Source organism: Lissotriton helveticus, chromosome 10 (assembly GCF_964261635.1).
Source record: "Lissotriton helveticus chromosome 10, aLisHel1.1, whole genome shotgun sequence".
NCBI lineage: Eukaryota > Metazoa > Chordata > Amphibia > Caudata > Salamandridae > Lissotriton > Lissotriton helveticus.
Window position 1 is genome coordinate 355,755,217 of NC_136071.1, and position 19,687 is coordinate 355,774,903.

At 43.6% G+C, this 19,687-nt stretch overlaps 1 protein-coding gene across 8 annotated transcripts in view; it reads right to left on the bottom strand.

The window, feature by feature from the left end:
* Positions 1-19,687, bottom strand: part of LOC144783823 (uncharacterized) — a 982,913-nt gene that overhangs the window by 610,593 nt on the left and 352,633 nt on the right. For all 8 annotated transcript variants that reach the window (XR_013601608.1, XR_013601607.1, XM_078662569.1 and 5 more), the window contains 2 exons: positions 4,364-4,487; positions 320-448 (listed from right to left, as the gene is read on the bottom strand). Coding sequence is in view for 6 of the 8 variants with exons in the window: in XM_078662569.1 (XP_078518695.1) it covers positions 320-448; positions 4,364-4,487 (253 nt within the window). In the remaining 2 variants the exon portion in view is untranslated. The remainder of the gene's footprint in view (positions 1-319; positions 449-4,363; positions 4,488-19,687) is intronic.

Below are 19,687 nucleotides of genomic sequence, written 5' to 3' on the forward strand. Positions count from 1 at the left end.
CTATCTCTGCTACGTCTTTACTCAGAATAAACCATGCCAGCAGAGGGACACATCTTCTCATCGATCCCCTAGGTACTAACTAGGTAGGAATTTCTCATATAACGAGTCAAGTGATGTACTCACTAGTGTTGGTCTCAAACCTACCACAATAAAGTAAAGTAGACATGCGAGGAGGATATCCATTACGGATAAAATATTGTGGGGAGGGGCAAAAAGGGAAGCAGTCTTCAAAGAACCATCAAGAAACATAATGGAAAGCAAGGGCTTGCACTCAGCCATTTGAACATAACAGCTCTGAATCACACTCAGTAATGCCCACCTCCTAAACTACTGACACCGCTGCTTCTGCTGGAAGTCTCTCTCTCATTCCAGATTCCAGGACTATCACACTCCCCGTAGTGCTGCTGATGAATCCAGGATAAAATGCCAGGTTTTGGTACAGGACAACCTAGAAGGAGAAAATGCATAACCATTTACTGAAATGAATACACTGTGCTAAGTCTGAAAACAAAGTTGCTTAGAGAATGGACACCGGCAAGGAGAGCAGCAGAGCAGATGAATTCCTGTCAAGCTGGCAAACCACAACACTGAAGGTAATGAGTGGAGCACATCTGCATTTTAAACAAGATGCCAAGTAAGGTGTATGGTCATTCTTCAAAATCAGGTAAGGTAATTAAAGGAGAAGATGAAGCAGCATCAGGTCTCCTAAAAGAAGACATCTTAAGAGACATGAAGAAGAAAATGTATGACACCACTAAATATACCAATCTGTTTAGTTCCAAGTTAAATGAGAGATTTATAGCTTTTAAAATGATGGAACCGAAATATGTACTTCTTTGACTAATTATTAGCATTCTACTAAGGGAAAAAGAGGTTTTTGCTTTTCTCACGTTAACTGGTGAAAGAAAATTTCAGAGTGCACAAATGTCAGTTAGATACAATCTCTGAATATCTGGTTTTCCTTGGGTTTAAATATTCCATCAGGCAGATTTATTTAACCAAAGAGAGAACCGACCAACACTATGATCAGAGGAGAGTCAAATACATACCTTTCCCACTCATCATAGAATTCCAGAGGTTTCAAAGAAGACAGATTTTGAAAGTTACCAGGCAGAGAAAGTCAATTATATGGAGGGGCACCAATTTCAGAAAATTGTCTGCTAAGTCTAAGGAAATGACATGATCGGAAAATCAACAGTATTAAATACAATAGAGTGCTGTTCTGAAAACAGATGTGCAAGGTCAAACGCACAAGGAAACGGTTGAGATCATCCTCCATGACTACTGTATTAGGGGTGATAACCGACATAGCAAGATTCTTGCATTCATATGTATTCCCATGTAACTTATTTGGATATGATGACAGTGGTAATATATTTTGGGAGGGGATATCTGCTTTGGAGTCTAGCATACCAATGTTGACTTTGACACTATGAATTCACATATGCTTTTTTATGTTATTATATTTCCTTTTGAAAACCAGAGAATGCAGTGCAGGCACCTGTTGGTCAAGTCTAGTTCAGCAGGTTTTTTTTTTGCAAGCTACCCTTCATGGTCAGTTATCTGTGAGGACCTAGTCAGCACAAGGGGCAGAGCAACCCAAGATTAATTCACAGTTGCTTTGCATAATATGCAAATGATGCAGAGGTGCTGTGAACATCACTGGCAGTCGCACTTCTGTCTGAAGCCAAGGATAGGCACTGGTACGCTTAAGTGGGAACAGTGTGATGAAATAATGTTGGTGGCAGAGAGTGCACCGGTTCATGAGCTGTTGACACTCCTCACAATATCAGACAAGTGGAAAGGTGAAGGAGAAGAACAAGTTCATAAGTCTGTCTACGTAATACATAGATAGCGAGTAGTGTGACTGCACTGCTATGTATTATCAAAAGCAATACTTGTACTGTTAGACCTTTTGACTGTTTAAGAGTTTTTTAGTATTTAATTTTCTTTTTAAAGATTTGTGGTTCGGTTTGTGGAAACCATGATAGAATTGTTGTAGTTGTTTGGGTAGGTGCATATGGAGAATCATCTTTCTGCCTGAAAAGAAGTTTAAGGTTCCAAAACGTTTTGGGGGGATGCCAGAGACAGGGGGTTGATCAGACAGCCATAGAGAATTTAGGTTAAATGGTATTTTGTAATCTATTAAAGGTACAATACAACTGCAGCTGCAATCGTAGCTGTAAATTGATTTGGGGGGTGCTTAGATAGTTGATTTAAGAAGTTCAGATGATCTTGTGGGTCAAGATGGTTGGTTAATGTGTAATTTTAGTCCAGATGTCCCTTTGTAGATGGTTAGTGGATACGGGCAATGTATCTCAAAACCCATCGGTCGAGGTCAATATTTTCCAGTGGTGTCAGTGCTCACAGTTCAGCTGCACTCACAATAGGCATCTTGAAGTCAAGTGGGTATTGACAAGGGCTTTAAACTATGAAATCTTCGGAACCAGCTAATAAGATAGTTCCAATGTTTATGGCAACAGGAAGAGTTTCTCCAGGCGATGAGGCTGAACCCCGGGGCAGAGATGAAAGTCAAGATTTTTCAAGTCTTCTAGGGATGCCTGGAGAGATAAGCCCTGGCATCCCACATAGAGAGGCTGGATCAGGGATGAAGAAGACTCACTGTTATCAATGTCTGAAGGTCATGGAGAAGCTCTGCAACAGAGACAGTGTTGTATATACTGAAGTTGTTGGTTTTTAGAAGTTCCTGAACAGTGTATATTGGATGAGTTCCTCAAGAAAGCTTCCTATTCTAGGATATGCTGCATTGCATACGAGTACAAATGTTAGACTGGATTCTGTTGTGAACTAAACTCTTGGTCCACCTGCTCATTTTGAGTCGGGCAGACCGCCAGGTTTATGCCATTTGAGTAACATTTACTCTGTCAGTGTAAACTTTCCCCTGAAGGTCAGAGAAATTATCTGTCTTCGGACATAAGCTATTCGAACATCCACCCTACTTAGTGTGGGTGGTAAAGTTGCTTTTTTTCTGGCGGTAAAGAAGACATAATTTTTTTTTTTTTTAAATGATCCAAACACCATAGGAGAAAACTCCCATGATTTTGGTCACTAGTTTTTCTTCTTTTGCAAAAACAAGATCCCGCTTTGAAAGTCTGTTTCAGAAAAAGAAAAAAGTTTTAAAGTTTAGTGTATGCATCTGTCATCAATGACGGAAACCAAACTTTTAAATGGCTTTGCATGAACGGCAGATCATACACAAAACATAGACTTCCAGACAGGACCAGCAGTGAACTCCAAGTATGACAGGTAGAGTAAAGGAAGGTTGGCAGATATATAGTCCGCCCCTACTCTGACTGCTTTTATGCTCTCCGCCAAACTCTAAATCGGTCCCAAAGGTATCGAAATCAGTAAAAGTAGGGGCATCTCTTATTCTCATTTTATGTGCTGCTGCCAATGTGTAGTTGTGTAGCATGCATTTAAGTGTGTTTTTGGTACACAGTGAAATTGATGAAGTGCTTATTTTTATTAGGTTATGGGGGTTTTGAGTCAACAGTGAATATTTGTCTACTTGAATATAGTTATTAAAGCAGTGTTGCATGTAAATGCTAACAGATGCACAACATTGATGTAGAAATAGTGTAAATTATTTAGACTATTTTAAACTTACTCTTGGTTATTAATGGTAACCTAATATTCAGTCTACTATAAGGTATCGCTCACAAAGTCACACATATGACTTTGCATTAAATAATGGCTGCGTGTACAAAGGTATTTTAAAGTCAAACAAAGGCTGAACTTTGTTTAATTTTGTACTTTTGAAAAAGTTATTGCCTGCACTTCTGTTTTGACCCTGGCAGAGAACAATTTCCTGCAATAGTGCTGCTGTCCATCGGCATCTTTGCCAGGATATACATTTAGATGTTTAAAAAAAATACAGATTCAGAACATGAATTACAAACTATAGACTAATTGACTTTTTTCAATTTCAACTGGTTACCTGGATAACCAATCTGTTATTTACAATTAACAATGAAAAATGCCTTCTGCAATTGTTATTCAGATTGATTTGGCTAATTCACTAGCATTCTTGGCTTGCTTAATTATGATTCCAAATCACGTATTTCAAAATATACAATATGTTCTCCTTCTCTTCTTCCTTTATACCATAAATATCTTTTTAGGTTTCTATAAGGTCAACAACAATTGGCTGCTGGTAAGAAATTTGCTCTCATAAACACATATCAAGAACCTTAACGTTTCAAAGTGATACATATCACTGTATGGAATGAACCATTGCCCTTTACGTTTGTTGCCAGCATTTTAAGACACTGTGGGGTGGGGGGAGGGGTGGCAGAGGAAGAGCACCAAGTATATTACAAAGAGTTTCAGAAAGGTGCTGCACCTATTGAGAGAAGAGTGTCATAGTTGTCTTTCATCACATCCTTGTAGAGTGTTTTTTGCCAGTCTTCGAGACTCTCCCACTCCTCTTTAGAGAAACGAATGGCGATGTCTTCAAACGTGATTGTCTGATGGAAAAGAGAAGAGCAAACTAGCTGAAAAAAGATCTACAGAAAATTAAATTCTGAAGTGTTAAGAACCAACATTTTGCTCAGAGACTAAAAAATGTATGCTTTCATAGTCAGTGGCATTATCATCATAATTTTCCCACTAATTGCTTCCTGCTCCATTAATAGTTTTCCTTTCATAATCAGTACTTGGTATTTACATAATCATTATAGACAACATGCATCCTGCTAAGAGATGTATTTCTACCACCAGAATATTCAAAGATGACATTATCTTCATTTTTCCCATCACCCACGTAGAATTAATTTCGCCACCCACTAAAGCAAAATACCGGTCATCCTTGTACATCAGTTTGATGCCTTAATGTAGGCATACCTTCAACTACAGTACTTCAATGATGGTATCTGTAATAGATTCACATGCCTGAATCCTTCCTCGTCATCCAGCTGAAAATCCCATGGAGGTATTATCAGAGCAGTACAACAAAATCAAATTAGAAAAAGTCTAAAACAGTAGCATTTTAATAGCACAAACAGATCTAAATTTTGACCAATGAGGCGAGAGTGCACTGATCTCCACTCTCAAGAAGCCACAACAGTTCGGATTTATAGTGCACTAGTGAAAGGTGTTGTAGGAAATGTAAAATATAAACCCACAGTAGAAAATGTAAAAAATGAAAACATGCTGCGAAACAAAACACCAGCAGAAAACACACAGCTGTTCGTGGTGAAAGAACAGCTTGGGCCCAATTCTTGCGCTGACTAGAGTAATAGGGTGAAAAGTTCACTTATGGCCACAATGAAAAAGTAACTGGAAAGGATTTCAGTTAAAGGCCAACTCTGTGCAGTGTTTAAGAAACAACAAAATGCCGACCCCACCACTATTCAATAGTGGTGGGGTCGGCATTTTGTTGTTTCTTAAATATAATATATGGTCCTGCTGACCCTGCGTCCTGGGACCTACCTCCTCAACTACTCAAACTCTGTGTAGTGAGCATAAAAACGTATGGGTTTAGCACACTTCCAAAGACATTGTAACCTGGTTAGACAATGGGTCGAGAAAATCAAATTAGCTTAGAACACATGGAGGTTTTAGGTGCACAATGATGAAAGCACACACTCAACTGAAATTACATTTGCCACAAAAACACATGCATTGACGAGTAGAAGAATGCTTTGCTTGTTGAGCATTGAGGCAAGTGCAATAAAGAGTGTGTAGAGGATTAGGTCAGAGTTTGGGATTATGGGGTCACAGGTCTTCGAGTGTTTTTCAGTCTTCAATCTGTAACCTGCAAGTCAATTATTATTTGCTGTTTTGTGATAAAGCATTGTGCCACTTGTGTATAAAAATAGCTGCCTGCGGAGCAGAAATTGGAGAGAGACCGAGAGCCTGCCTGTGTGCAGCCAATGTTTGTCTCCCTGTTGCAACAGTAAATAGCTGTCTTTGCATTGCCAAGAGGAGTCTGTGAATTATTTTAAAGATTTTAGTCACCCCGCAACAGTTGGTGCGTCAGCCAGGAGATCCTTTTTGCCCCCACCTGATTGTTGACACTGGAAGACCGCCTACCCCCAGCCACATGGATCACTCGCACCTTTTGATGAGGTAAGCAGACACGGTGTTTGCTAAAGTTCAGCCTCTGCACAGGGGTTGGGGAGGATCCGGGGAGTGCCATCATTTTAAGGAGAGGACAGAGAGGATCACGTTCCAAGTTTATGTATTGACGTGTTTTTCTTGGCAATGCTAAACGCAGATGTAAATATAAGGTTGTCAGAGATAAGGGTACCGCATGCGATGTGGTGCATTGTGTACATGAGGTGCACAATAGCTAAGGTGCCTACATAACTGGGTAAGATGATAGTCCTAATATAACATTGGAAGTGGTCAGTCTGCGTAATCTGAAATTGGAAGGAGCCAAGGTTCAAATTAGTGCCCTGGACCTTATTTATTTATTTATTTCAAGGGTTTTATATAGCGCTGCTGGACCCTGGGGTATCAGAGCGCTTTACAACAGAGTTAGACACAATAGGATAGAATAGCAATATATGCGGAATTAGCAACGGGATACAGTTTGCAAAAAGTATATGATAGGGTGGGGGAGTAAGAGACAGGTACAAATTAAAAATAGGCGAAACAGTTAACAGGGGAGAAGATGTTGAATTCAGACAAGGTGGGGGGAGGGTATAAGAGTAGAGAGAGTGGATATGTTGGGTACCCCAATATAAGTTGTGGAGAAGTAGTTTGAGTTCTTTTTTGAAAAGAGAGTAGGAGGGGTTGCAGCGAAGGTTTTTGGGGAGTGAGTTCCAAATGGTAGGAGCATTACCAGAGAATGCACGGGATTGAGTTTTTTGACAATTAAGTCTAGGTGGGATCAGGAGAAGGGAGTCGGTGCTTCTCAGGGACCTGGTGCAGCCTGCTTTTTTTAGTTTGGTTGCAAGGTAGGCGGGGGTGTTTTGATGAAGAGCTTTGTGGGTGATACAGGCAATCTTGTAAGAGGATCTTCCTTCAATTGGGAGCCAATTGAGATTTTTGAGGACGGGCGATATGTGGTCAAATCTTTTACAGTCAGAGATGAGTCGGGCAGCTAAATTGAGGACAGATTTAATCGGTGCAAGATGGGTTTTAGGGGTACCGGCAAGGGTGGCGTTAGCATAGTCAATCCTGGAGAGGACAAGCGATTGGACAACGATTTGAAATCATCAGCTGGAATGAAAGGTTTGAGTTTCTTGAGGTGGAGAAGGGTGAAAAGAGCACTTTTGGCGGCATTATTGATGTGGGGGATGAGGTTGAGATTCTGGTCGATGCTGATGCCAAGTGATTTAACAGAGTTAGAGGTGGAGAGGGAGCAATTGAGAGCTTTGATATCATTGATCCAGATTTGGATGGGAAGGGTGTTGTTTTTGGGGGTGAAAAGAATGAATTCTGTTTTTTTGGGGTTCAGTTTGAGATGGTTTAGATGGAACCAGGCTTGTACTTTAGTTAGGGTGTCGTTGAGGTGAAGGATGTCGTTGTGGGATTTGATCTTGTAGTATAATTGTGTATCGTCGGCGTAGAGGTGGTAACTAATTTTAGCTTCTTTGAGAATGAGGGTGAGTGGTTCCATGAAAAGGTTGAAAAGGGTTGGGGAGAGGATGGATCCTTGAGGGACCCCGAGTGAGACAGGTTGAGGATTAGAGAGGAAGTGGCTAAGTTTGATTTGCTGTGATCTGTTTTGAAGGAATGAGCAGAACCATTTGTGTACAGTGCCTTCCAAGCCAAATCGATCTTTGAGGGTGTTTAGAAGGGTGGGATGATGGACAGTATCAAATGCCGCCGAGAGGTCAAGGAGGATCAGTAGAGAGGATTCACCATTGTCAAGGGAGCGATGAATGTCATCTGTGATATTTAACATTGCAGTTTCTGTACTACAGCCTTTTCTGAAACCGGATTGAAAAACATCAAGGAGATTGAAGTCGAGGATATGGTTCTCAAGTTGTGATAGGACACATTTTTCTAGGGCTTTAGAGAGGAAAGGAAGGTTAGAGATAGGGCGTAAGTTGTTAAGGTCATTTGGGTCGGCAGAGGTGTTTTTCAGGATGGGAGAGATTTGACCAAGCTGAAGGGAGGCTGGGACGCAACCAGTGGCAAGGGAGGAGTTGATGATATTGGTCCAAATAGGGGCAATGGTATATTTGAGGTCTTGGACCAAATGGGCAGGAAGAGGATCTTTGGAATGGGAGGAAGGTTTGAGTTTAGTCATGATGTTAGTGATCGATGACACTGAAACTGGACTAAATTCACTCCAAGAAGCATTATTTCTAGTTATGAGTCTATTAGTAGAGAGGTCTGAATGCGCGAGAGCAGGAAGGGTAAGAGATGGGTCGAGGAGAGTGGGAAGAGTTGACGAAAGAGATAAAGGGGTGTTGGGGAGGGTGTGTAGAGTGTGGGAGGGTTGGAGAGAGGGGGGGAGGGAGGAGAAGGATAGTTCTATCTTATTGACTTTGTTGCTAAAAAAGCTGGCGATTTCTTCACATTTGTCAATAGAGGCAGATATTTTAGGAGGGCCAGTGGAGGTTTGTTTTTGAACAATGCTAAAGAGTTCTTTAGGTCGGTTTTTAGCTTGGTCAAGTTGTGACCGGAGAAAGGAGGCTTTTTTATTGTAGATGTGTTTTTTGTATTGGACTTTGGCAGTTCTGAGGAGGTTAAGATTGTCATCGGTGGGATGATTTCTCCAAACACGTTCAGATTGTCTTAGGGATCGTCTTTCATTATTGAGTTCAGAGTTGAACCAGGATTTGGGAGTGTTGTTTTTTTGTTGTTTGAGTTTAATTGGGGCAATTTCGTCAAGGGCTTGGAGAATAGAGTTATTATATTGGTTGGTTAGGTCATTAGTACTGTCAGAGAGAGGGAGGCGAAGTAAGCAAGTTTTAATTGTGGATTCCAGTTCATCAAGAGGGATAAGGTGAAGGTTGCGTGTAGATTTCATCGGTAGGGTGCTGATGGGGGCGGGGTGATTCGTGGGTCTCTTATGTCCCAGAAGTTATTCCATGGTCTTAACAATGCATGGTTTGAAAGGAATCTCCTCCTGGGCGCGGAGGGGAGTGGCCAGGGGTTGCCAGTTGCATTTACTGAATAGAATAGGAACGATTGACTAAGGCACTGCATAATGGGTTAACCTGATATTCCCAATATAACGTTGGAAGTGGTCAGTCTGGTTTATTTGAAATTGGCATGCACCAATATGTGTTTCAATGCTTGACACAGAGGGACAGCTGAAAATCTGGTGTTGCAAAACTTTACCTCCAGATACTATCCGAACACTCAAATTACTGCCCTGGACCTAATCTCCAGAAAGTTATTCCATGGTCTCAAATACGCAAGGTTTGAAAGGAACCGCCTCTCAAGCTTGGAGGAAAGTGGCCAGGGGTTGTCGATTGTATTTACCAAGTAGAATAGAAAATATTGATCATCGTTTTTAAGAAGTAGAAGTGTTCATATTTTTATGCTGATGATGGGTGCATGTGTGTATGAATGAGATGTGGCCACAGTATGATGTTGTTATGTAATGTTGCATAAGGCGCATAATTGGTAAGAACAAAAATGTATATTTTTATATGATTTGAATAATTGGTAAGGAATCAAAAATTATATTTTTGATGTGCAATGCATAATTGGTAAGCTAAAAGTTGATATTTCATATGCATTCGCATAATTGATAAGGACAACAATTTATATTTTTGATGTGCATCGCATAACTGGTAAGATAAAATTTGATATTTTAAATGCATCGCATAATTACAGGGACAAGATTTGATATTTTAACGTGCATCGAATAAGTGGTGACTCTAAATACTTGTGTAAGTTGTTTAAAAAGTAGTAATATTTGTAGAATTAGATAAAAGGTTAAATTGTAGAAAGCTATAGAAATACGAGTGATCATGGAAACTCCCTTAGCGCATATGCAAAAGACTGTTACGCATGATCAAAGAAAATTACAACGATATAACATGGAGTCAGGTAAAGCCACCCAAAAGCATATATATCCCTGGCCAATGGAGGGAACGTTCAATGATAAGGTACTCAAGCATATTACTACGTACCTCAGAAGTAAATATGAAGGAACCAAACTGCAGAAGAGAGAAGCTATTTTAGCATTATGACAAGTTTTTTGTGACAATTCTAAAGAGTCCTTAAAAGATGGTGCCTCTAATACCCTGTCTGTATCTCCACCCCCATATGATCCTACGTGCAGTGCTCCCAAGGTACCTTGTATCTACCCACTGATGCAGCAACAAGAGGCTGCAGCGGGATTTGAGAACCCTGAAATAGAGACCCCTCCACGCTCTCCAGAAGCCACACTTAATGTCCCCCAAAAAACGCCAATGCCAGGACATACGAATACACCTATGTGACAAACAAGGGTAGATGACTTATAGTTCTCGGGCAACTAGAAGCAGTTCGTACTGCATCTAGATTCACCCTCCCCCAGAAAGATAAAAGCGAAGCGAAAATTCTCTGAGATAGTCATGACCAGTCACATACATCAGAAGCAACATCATGTTTGTTGCAAAGAAGGGACACCAAAGGAAGGGTAGTTGGAGAGCAGGCGTCTACCCCTCATTGAAGAGATAGATGATACAAGATGGAGTGACAATGTGGATAGGGCTGTAAGTATGGCACAATGACCAGTATCTCAAGGAAGAGAAGAGGAGCGCAGAAGAACCATAGACAGTTTACCACCTTGGCAGAGGAGAAGGGGAATGTAGTAGTTACATCAGAAAGTGTTCAAGAATGGTTGTCACACAGTGAGAGAAGGAGAGGTGCCAGAGTAGTAAGGGGAGAGGAATATCACAACGATTTTACAGCCCAGATGCAGGGAGGTTTTGGTAGATTAACAAATAGGATAGAGGCTATAAAAAAGCCTGTGGGTTAACTGCTTCAAACCCCACATATGACCAGCCTTATCCCAAGATGGGATCCTGTGAGGATATAGGATTGACACTTCAGGATAGACAAGTGCAGCAAATGAGTGTTCAATCAATTTTGCACAGCGCAATGTTCACTCCTAGTGAGGTAGTCACTAAAGAAGAGAATAGCTGGTACCATCTTGTGCCATATGTAGATAATTTAGTAGACTTAGTTCCACAAATGAATCCATGGCCACAAGAAGGGTCTTTTGATCCACACGATATTGTGAATACTGAGAACTGCATTCTTTGTGAAGATTCAGACTGCGATTACCACTAAATGTGTAAATGTTTGTGTGTATGGCAGAAATATGCCAGACAAGACAGTCCCCAGCATTCAACCACCACCTTACAACAAATGCCCCAATATGCAACTGACCAGAGGCATCCCATTATGTTCCTTGGCCACAGATGGACAAGGAGAATCTCAGAAAACTGTTGCCGCTGCTCACAGAAGGAGCAGGGAAATGTAGTACAGCATTTAAGAAACAAACCGCAGGTATCACCCTAGCAGTAGGGGACATAAAGAGTCTGCTCAGTTCCATTATAGGGGATAAAACAGACACTGTGTTTCAAAAGACCTGAGTAAGAAATGTTACTCTCACTGAGACAAGTTGTGATGGATCTCCATTTAATGTTGTTAGAACAGTGGTTTGAGATCATCTGAGGAGAAAGAATTATCTCGATAGGTCCGACATTGGATCTCTCGTGGCTCAGTCAATGCAGCCAACTGAGGATTCAGCTCAGTTTCTAAACAGGATGAAAGAGAAATAGACTCAGGAAATAGGTAAGGGTTGGGAAGTAACAGGAAGCAATGCTGTATTATTTTATAATATAGTTAAAAAAGGGTTGCCCTCTGAAGTGCAGGACAGCCTAGATAACACAGTGGCACTAGAAGCAAAGCCCTTGACAGAAATACAAACGCACATTATACATTTTTGCATGGAAAAGCAGTATAAAGAAAGGAAGAAACAGGAAGTGACTTAGAAAGCGGCAGCCAAGTTAGTGTAGCAGAAGTTGGTGAAGAAAGGAGCAGTAGAAGGAAATGTAGTGGCAGCTACCACTCAGATGACTGCAATGTCTGTGGGATCGATCCCAGGGACCACACAACAGTTTCCACAGCAGCAGGATAATGTAAGGATGCAGGAAAGTAGTAGAGGAGGAATAGGAAGAGGTAGGATGGGCCCTCCAAAGAGGGATCAGGTGTGTCATTATTGTCAGAGGTTTAGGCATTTTGTTAGAGACTGCAAAACTAAAAGATAGGATGAGCAAACTGGAAGAGAAGGAATTTATAATCAGCCAGGGAACACAACTGTACAACCACCACCAAATTTGCAAATAATATATGTGCGGCAGACACATCCCATAAAACACTGCCACCAGTACTACCTCAGACGCAGCAGGCACCGCCTCATAAGGCTACCAAGCACCCCCGAAGGGGACTCCTCTTCAAAGTGGACAAGGAAGTGTAGTTGTGAGGGGAGGAAATCCTTTCTGACTTCTGAGGGAGGATGTATGCAATGAAGGTGCCCGCTGAGTATTTCTGTGTATCCAGTCTTGTTAGTGACGCACAGGCCAGACGAGGAACCAACTGTGACGGTAGCTATCAATGACAAAAGGAATGCATTCCTCAGACACCGGAGAACCAGATCCTGTATTAAAGAGGGGAGCATTCAAACTTCCAACAGATCAATGGGCACACAAGGATTCTTTGGGGAAGTAAAAAGGGTTCCTTTTACCAAACCAGTGGATATAGAAGAAGGAGAGAGCAACACTGATGGCTGTCAACTGTTTTATCCAGCTGCCCCAGCTAATATGTTACGAAGAGATCTGATGGCCAAACTGAGTAGGACTATTCATACAGAATCTGATGGCACCATGATTTGTTCCACCTCTGGAGTTTCACCATCCAGGATAATGGCAGTAACATTAGATTCCTCTAATAGAGATCAGATCAGAGCACGACATACTGATATGAAAGCATTCACTACAGCGGTGCACACAATTATAGCAGACCCTAGAGTTACTGGGGAGGGAGGTTCAGTTAGCCAAAGAATGTCTCTTTCGGCGCCAAAGACAGCTGTTGGATGTTTGGTGCTGAATTAATATGGCAGATAGAGACTTTAGAAATAACATCACTCCATGGCACTCTGATAGCCAGTGACCATAATCTTGTTTTATGGGCATGTGTTACTGTCATAGAGCCAGGAAAAATGGTTAGAGAGGTATTGGATGACCAACTGTTTGATGACGATCCTGAGAAAACGGTTGCAATTTTCTAAGATGACATACCTTTGAGAACAGTGTTAGAAGTAAGGACGCCCACACCAGGTAGAGCTTTTGATTCCGTTAGGGAAGCAAATGTGTCCCAAGTACCAAGAACCTTGTGTACCAAGGGTCTCCATGATGTCTGCCTCATTCGATCTGCCACACCATTCGAACTACACCAATGGAAGGTGCTCGCTTACCCAGAGTGAAGTAATATTCTCTGTCTTAAAAAGCAGATGAGGGCATCGCTTATACCATACATGTGTAGCTAGAGCAGGCAGTAATTTACCCTAGAGCATTTCCTTCTAACACCCCGATTTACCCGGTCAAGAAATCTAAGGGTAAAACATGCCGCACGGTTCAAGACCTGTGCCCACCCTCAATGACAAAGTTGTACCTGAATTTCCAATTGTTCTTGACCCCACCATCATTTTGACAAATATTCCTCAGGATGCCAATTATGATTCTGTTATTGATGTGTAGAACACCTTCTTTAGCTTCTCTCTCCATCCAGACAGCCACTATCTGACAGTGTTCTCCTATCGTGGGACTCAGTATTTGTACTCTCATTTAGCCCAAGAGTATTTTGGGTCCCCCAGCATTTTCAACAGAATGATAAAGAACGACTTATCACATTTTCAGTGTGACAGCATATTGCTGCAATATGGTGATGACATATTAATTGATTTGTAGTCCTACTGAGCAGCATTTCAGAAACAAACATTATATCTCTTCAAGTAACTCTTGCCCATAGAGGATACAAAGTGGAGAGAGAGAAAAGTCTGTACTGTCAGGAAGAGGTTGATTATTTAGGGCAATTGTTGCCAGCTTCTAGTTGATGAGTGAACCATGAAAGAGCAGGTTCCATCCGTCAAATGACTGAGCCAGAAACTGTCAAAGGAATGCAAATGTTTCTTGGTCTCTGTAACTATGTAAGATATTGCGTAAAATAACATGGACACCAGAGATGAGGGAGAGTTTCCAGAAATTGAAGACAGAAATAACAAATGTTCAAGTTTTAGCAACTCCCGACTATACCAAGGAGTTTTATTTATTCTGCCATTGCAATAGTCAGGTGACGACAGCTGTCCTTACTCAGAAATTCCCGGTAGGACATAAACCCATTGCATATTGTAGTGGACTGCTGGATTCCGTAATGAAAGGACATTATCCTTGTGAGCAACCTCTCACCACTGCACCAATTGCAGTACAGAAAAGCACGCCATTTTCATGGGGGCACCTTTAAAGCTCTATGTAGAGCTTGCAGTATTTGTCATTTTTCAGAAGGCTAAGACTACTCTGACTACACAGAGAGTGTCAGGATATGAGGTGATACTATCACTGTTATCTTTGAAGTTTGTGAAATGTCTTACAGTGAATCCTGTGACATTCTTTGACCATCCAATATTAGATTATGAGGATGATGAACATGACTGTGCAACTTACATTCACAATGAATCCTATCAGGGAGCAGAGGGTCCTATATCAAGTAACATGGTCTATTTCGTTAATGGTTCTTTCACTATTGACTAGGAGCCCGGAATTAGACATACAGGGGAAGCAGTGGTCAAAGCACAACAGCATGATTCTTCTGATACATTAAATATAGGAGAGCTCATATGAATCGCATCCTAAGATCAGATTCGCGCCAAGTAATGGCTATTTCTAGCGCTAAATTTCTGGGTGCCATGTGGTTGTTCCGTAGCAAATCCCTTTGCTGTCCTTCCACATGATCTTGTTTATGTGTATTGCATTTGGTAAGTACATTTTGCTGTTTTTTAATACTCTGTTTTAATGGCACTCCTCTATTTGATCTGATAACCAACTGTGTACATATTTATTGTTTACAGACAACCAGGGAATATATTATGAATTAACCTATTTTTAAAAAAAAATATCTATAATGCTCCTCTCTTATGCATCGGGCCTATTCATCAAGAGTGCTAATAAGCTCCTCTCCTTTGCATCGGAAGCGAGTGCCAGCAGCAGAGGGTCCATAGGACTCTAACTACCGTGCTCCTCTGCTTCCCGCAACGTCACCAGTCTGCCCGGAGGCACCCGAGGCAAATTTAATTGCCAAGGAGCTCCCGCAGCGCTGGGCGCTCCTCTCTTTTGCATCGTGGGAGAGAGCCAGCAGCAGCGGGTCCATAGGACTATAACCACCAGGCTCCTCAGATTTCCCGCAACGTCACTAGTCTGCCCGGAGGCACATTTAATCGCCAGGGAGGTCCCGCAGCGTGGGACATTTCTCTCTTTTACATCAGGGGCGAGAGCCAGCAGCAGTGGGTCCATAGGATTCCAACCACCAGACTCCTCTGCTTCCCGCAACGTCACCAGTTTGCCCGGAGGCGCATTAAATCGCCGGATAGCTCCCGCAGGTGGGACGGGCCCGGGCCAAGGGTGGTCCCTTCCCTGCCCGTCATGGCCAGGAAGAGGCAGGGAAGGGCCACCCCCCTTGTTTTCAAGATTGACTGCCTGGTTATAATTGAACTTTCTGCTGCCAAGAATTAAACTGTGAGTGTGGGTCACAGTCCTTTTAAACCCTCTTTCTACCTTCACCCTGAGTGAGCGCCTAATGTGTTTATGTCATAGTAGTGGGTTATGACATTTAGAAAGTGAAATAAACAATAGAGTCTCTCTGTGTGAGGCATACATAACAAATATATGATCAATACTGCAATGCCTTGTCAGATGGCCAACAAAACTCCAACTGGTTAAAATCTCTCTCGTCTCTCCTATCACCTGTCTCATCTCCCTCCCCTCCCTCTCTCTACCCCCTTGGATGGAATATGCTACTTACCAGTATGCATCTGTTCTTGGCATGTAGGGCTGCTGACATTTATATCTGTGCATAGATCGCCGCCTAGTGTTGGGTCCGGATGATTGCACATTGTTGTCCTGGAAGAGTCTTTGAAGTATCACGAGATAGGTGGCTCCTCCCCTGGACTACAGTGTGCATGGGCATCCTCTCCATCCTCAGATTGTTTTTCGCCATTGTGGCAGAGATGGAGTATGATACAGTAAGTGATGACCATGCCTGAGAATAATTCTGAGTGCTACAGCCGCGACAGGCACCGGGGAGGAGGGTGGGCGATATAAATGTCAGCAGCCCTACATTCCAAGAACAGATGCATACTGGTAAGTAGCATATTCCGTTCGAGGCATGTGGGCTGCTGAATTTATATCTGTGCATAGAATAAATAGCAGTATCCTCCTTAGCGGTTGCCCGTGCCAGCTGCAGCAGTCTGAAAAAGAGTTCTGAGAACAGCCTGACCTACAGCTGCTTGCTGTTTGGAGTGTACATCCACGCAGTAGTGTTTGGTGAATGTGTGTATGGTGGTCCATGTGGCTGCTCTACATATATCCTCTAGAGGAATGTTACCTAGGAAAGCCATGGATGCCCCTAACTTGCGTGTGGAATGCGCTCTTGGGGGAACCGTTAATGTGCCTCACTTTACCGGACCTTGGACAAGGTTTTTACCCGTTTACCGGTATGTGCCCCCTTCACCCTCCCCCCCTCTCTTTCATGGTCTCTCTCACCCTCCCCTACCCCTTTCCTTCTTTCATTCTTTGTCGGCTTCCTCTGCTCCTCTCCCCTTAATCTCTCCCCTTGCTTGCTACACCGCCTAGCCCCCTATCCCTTGTGCCCTTTAACTAAGCACTACTTCTCCCCTTGTTGGGGAAAGATCCAATTACTTATACCTTGGAGTCTCAGTGATCCCTCAGAGAGAGTCCAGAGCACCAAGGGAGTCACTCACAGTTGAGGTATGGTATGGCGCCCCTTGCCAAAGCACTCCTGCTCCCCTTTTTGGGGAAGGATCCAGTAGGTAGGCCTTGGAGTCTCAGAGACCCCTATGAGAGAGTCCACTTCATGAAGGGAGCCTCTCGCACCGGAGTTGGGGGAATTATACCACTTCGCTGGGATCACAGCTTACTGGACTTTGGACGCAGCTATTACTCGTCTACCGGTTTGTACCCCGTCACCCTCCCCCTCTTTGTTCATGCTGTGTCTCTCACCCTCCCCCTCCTCTTTCCCTCCTTCATTCACTGTCTCCTTACCCTGCTCCTACCCCCTCTCCCCTGAATCTCTCCCCATGCCTGCTTTTTATCAGTTGTGGGTATATTTCTGATATTCCCCTTGCCTGCTTTTTCCATCATGCATATGTCCTTATTGTTTGTCTCGACCTAACATGTAACTATGTAGCTATGCTCCAATAACTGTGTAACCTTTGTAACGATGTAACCTGCAACTATGGTCTGATACTCATGTAAAGCACTCCGATAACTCCGGGTCTAGCCAGCGCTATACAAAACCTTTCAAATAAAAATAAATAAATAAAATAAAATCTTTATGGCTTATTTCCTGTGCAGGTTCTGTTAAAACAAAATTGTATCAGTCTCATTCTCTACATCCTTTGCTGACGAAGGTCTGTCACAACATTAAGGTCAGGACTCTCTGCATAGTGATAAAAGTCAGTTAAAATATCCATTACCACGTCACCTTCAGATGCTTATCTCAAAACAAACCATGTAGAGTCAATCAATCAATCAATCAGGGGTTTATAAGGCGCGGGGTGCAGCTCTGGGTCAGTCGAAGAGCCAGGTCTTTAGGCTCTTCCTGAAGGTGTTCAGAGTGGGGGAGCATCTGATGTAGACTGGGAGCCCGTTCCAGGTCTTTGCTGCGTGGAGAAGGCTTTCCGCCTGCTCTGGTTGAGCAAATGCGTGGGGTTTTCAGCCAGGGCGAGGTCAGCGGAGCAGAGGTTCCTTTGGGTACATGGAAGGAGACTCTTTCGTTGAGGTATTTGGGTCCGATGTTGTGGAGGGATTTGTAGGTGTGGGTGAGTAGCTTGAAGGTTACTCTCTTCTCGATGGGGAGCCAGTGGAGGTCTCGTAGGTACCCGGTCATGTGCTCGTGTCGTGGGGTTCTGAGGATGAGTCTGGCCTCAGGGTTCTGAATGGTTTGGAGCTTGTGTAGCAGGGTTTTGTTGATTCCGGCGTAGAAGGTGTTACGTAGTCTAGTCTGCTTGTTACGAGTGCGTGGGTGACGGTCTTTCTTCATTCGTGGGGAATCCACTAGAAGGTCTTTCGGAGGATGCGGTGGGAGTTGAAGCAGGTAGAGGCTACGGCGTTGATCTGGCGGGTCATGGTGAGGGAGGAGTCTAGGATGATACCGAGGTACCAGGCGTGGTTCGTCAGTGTGGGTGGGTTTCTGAGAGGAGGGGGCCACCAGGAGCTGTCCCACGCCGAGGGGGAGGGTCCAAGGACGAGGACCTCGGTATTCTCCGAGTTCAGTTTTAGGCAACTGTCGCTCATCCAGACAGCGACATTTTTCATTCCTTCTTGGAAGCTGAGTCTGGTGTCTTCAGGGTTCTTCGTGAGAGAGAGGATGAGCTGTGTGTCGTCGTCGTAAGATACTATGCTGAGCCCATGCTGTCTAACGATGGCGGCGAAGGGGGCAATGTAGATGTTGAAAAGCGTGGGGATGAGCGAGGATCCTTGGGGTCCTCCACAGTTGATCTCTGTAGGTTCGGAGAGGAAGGGAGGGAGTCTGATCTTTTGGGTTCGGCGGAGAGAAAGGAGCGGATCCAGTCGAGGACGATTCCTCGTATACCGGCGTCGTGGAGTCTACCTGCAAAAGTGCGGTGTGAGACGGTGTTGAAGGCCGCGGAGAGGTCTAGTAGGATGAGGGCCGCAGTGTGGCCCTGGTCGAGTGGCACGTGGATGTCATCGGTGGCGGCGAGGAGGGTGGTCTCGGTGCTGTGATTGCTGCGAAATCTGGACTGGGAGGAGTAGAGGATGGCGTTCTCTTAGATGAAGGTGGTCAGCTGGGCGTTGATGAATCTCTCTGTGACTGCTCTACGATGGGAAGGAGAGAGATGGGCTGGTAGTTTTTCAGGTAAGTCGGGTCAGCTGAGGGTTTCATGAGGAGGGGCTTGATTTCTGCCCGCTTCCTATCGTCGGGGAATATGCCCGATTCGAGGGAGGCGTTGACGGTCCAGCCCAGTTCAGGAGCTATGGCTGCGGCGGCTCTATGGTAGATGTGCGGTGAGCAGGCGTCTGTGGGAGCTCCTGAGAGGGTGTTCTTCATAGTCTTGGTAGTGTCTTCAGTGGTAGCAGGTTTCCAGGTGGTGATGATGATCGGCCGGTAGTCGGTGGTGGAGTGGGTGGCGGTGTCAGGCGCCTGTTCTCTGAAATTGTCGTAGAGGGCCTTGATTTTCAAGTGGAAGTAGGAGCTGAGGTCCTGGGATGGAGGGACGTCTGTGGCTTCGTTAGGGGGGTTTGGTGAACTGCTGTGTGACGTTGAAGAGTACTTTTGAGTTACTTGCGTTGGAGTAGAGTTTGTTCTTGATAAAGGTCCTCTTGGTGGGTCTTATGTGCTGGTGGTATTCATTCATGGCGTTCCTATAGTTGTTCTGGTCTTTGGATGTTTTCTTGTACCAAAGGAAACCTCCCCGATGGGCAACTTATTTCTTTTCAGCAGACACTCA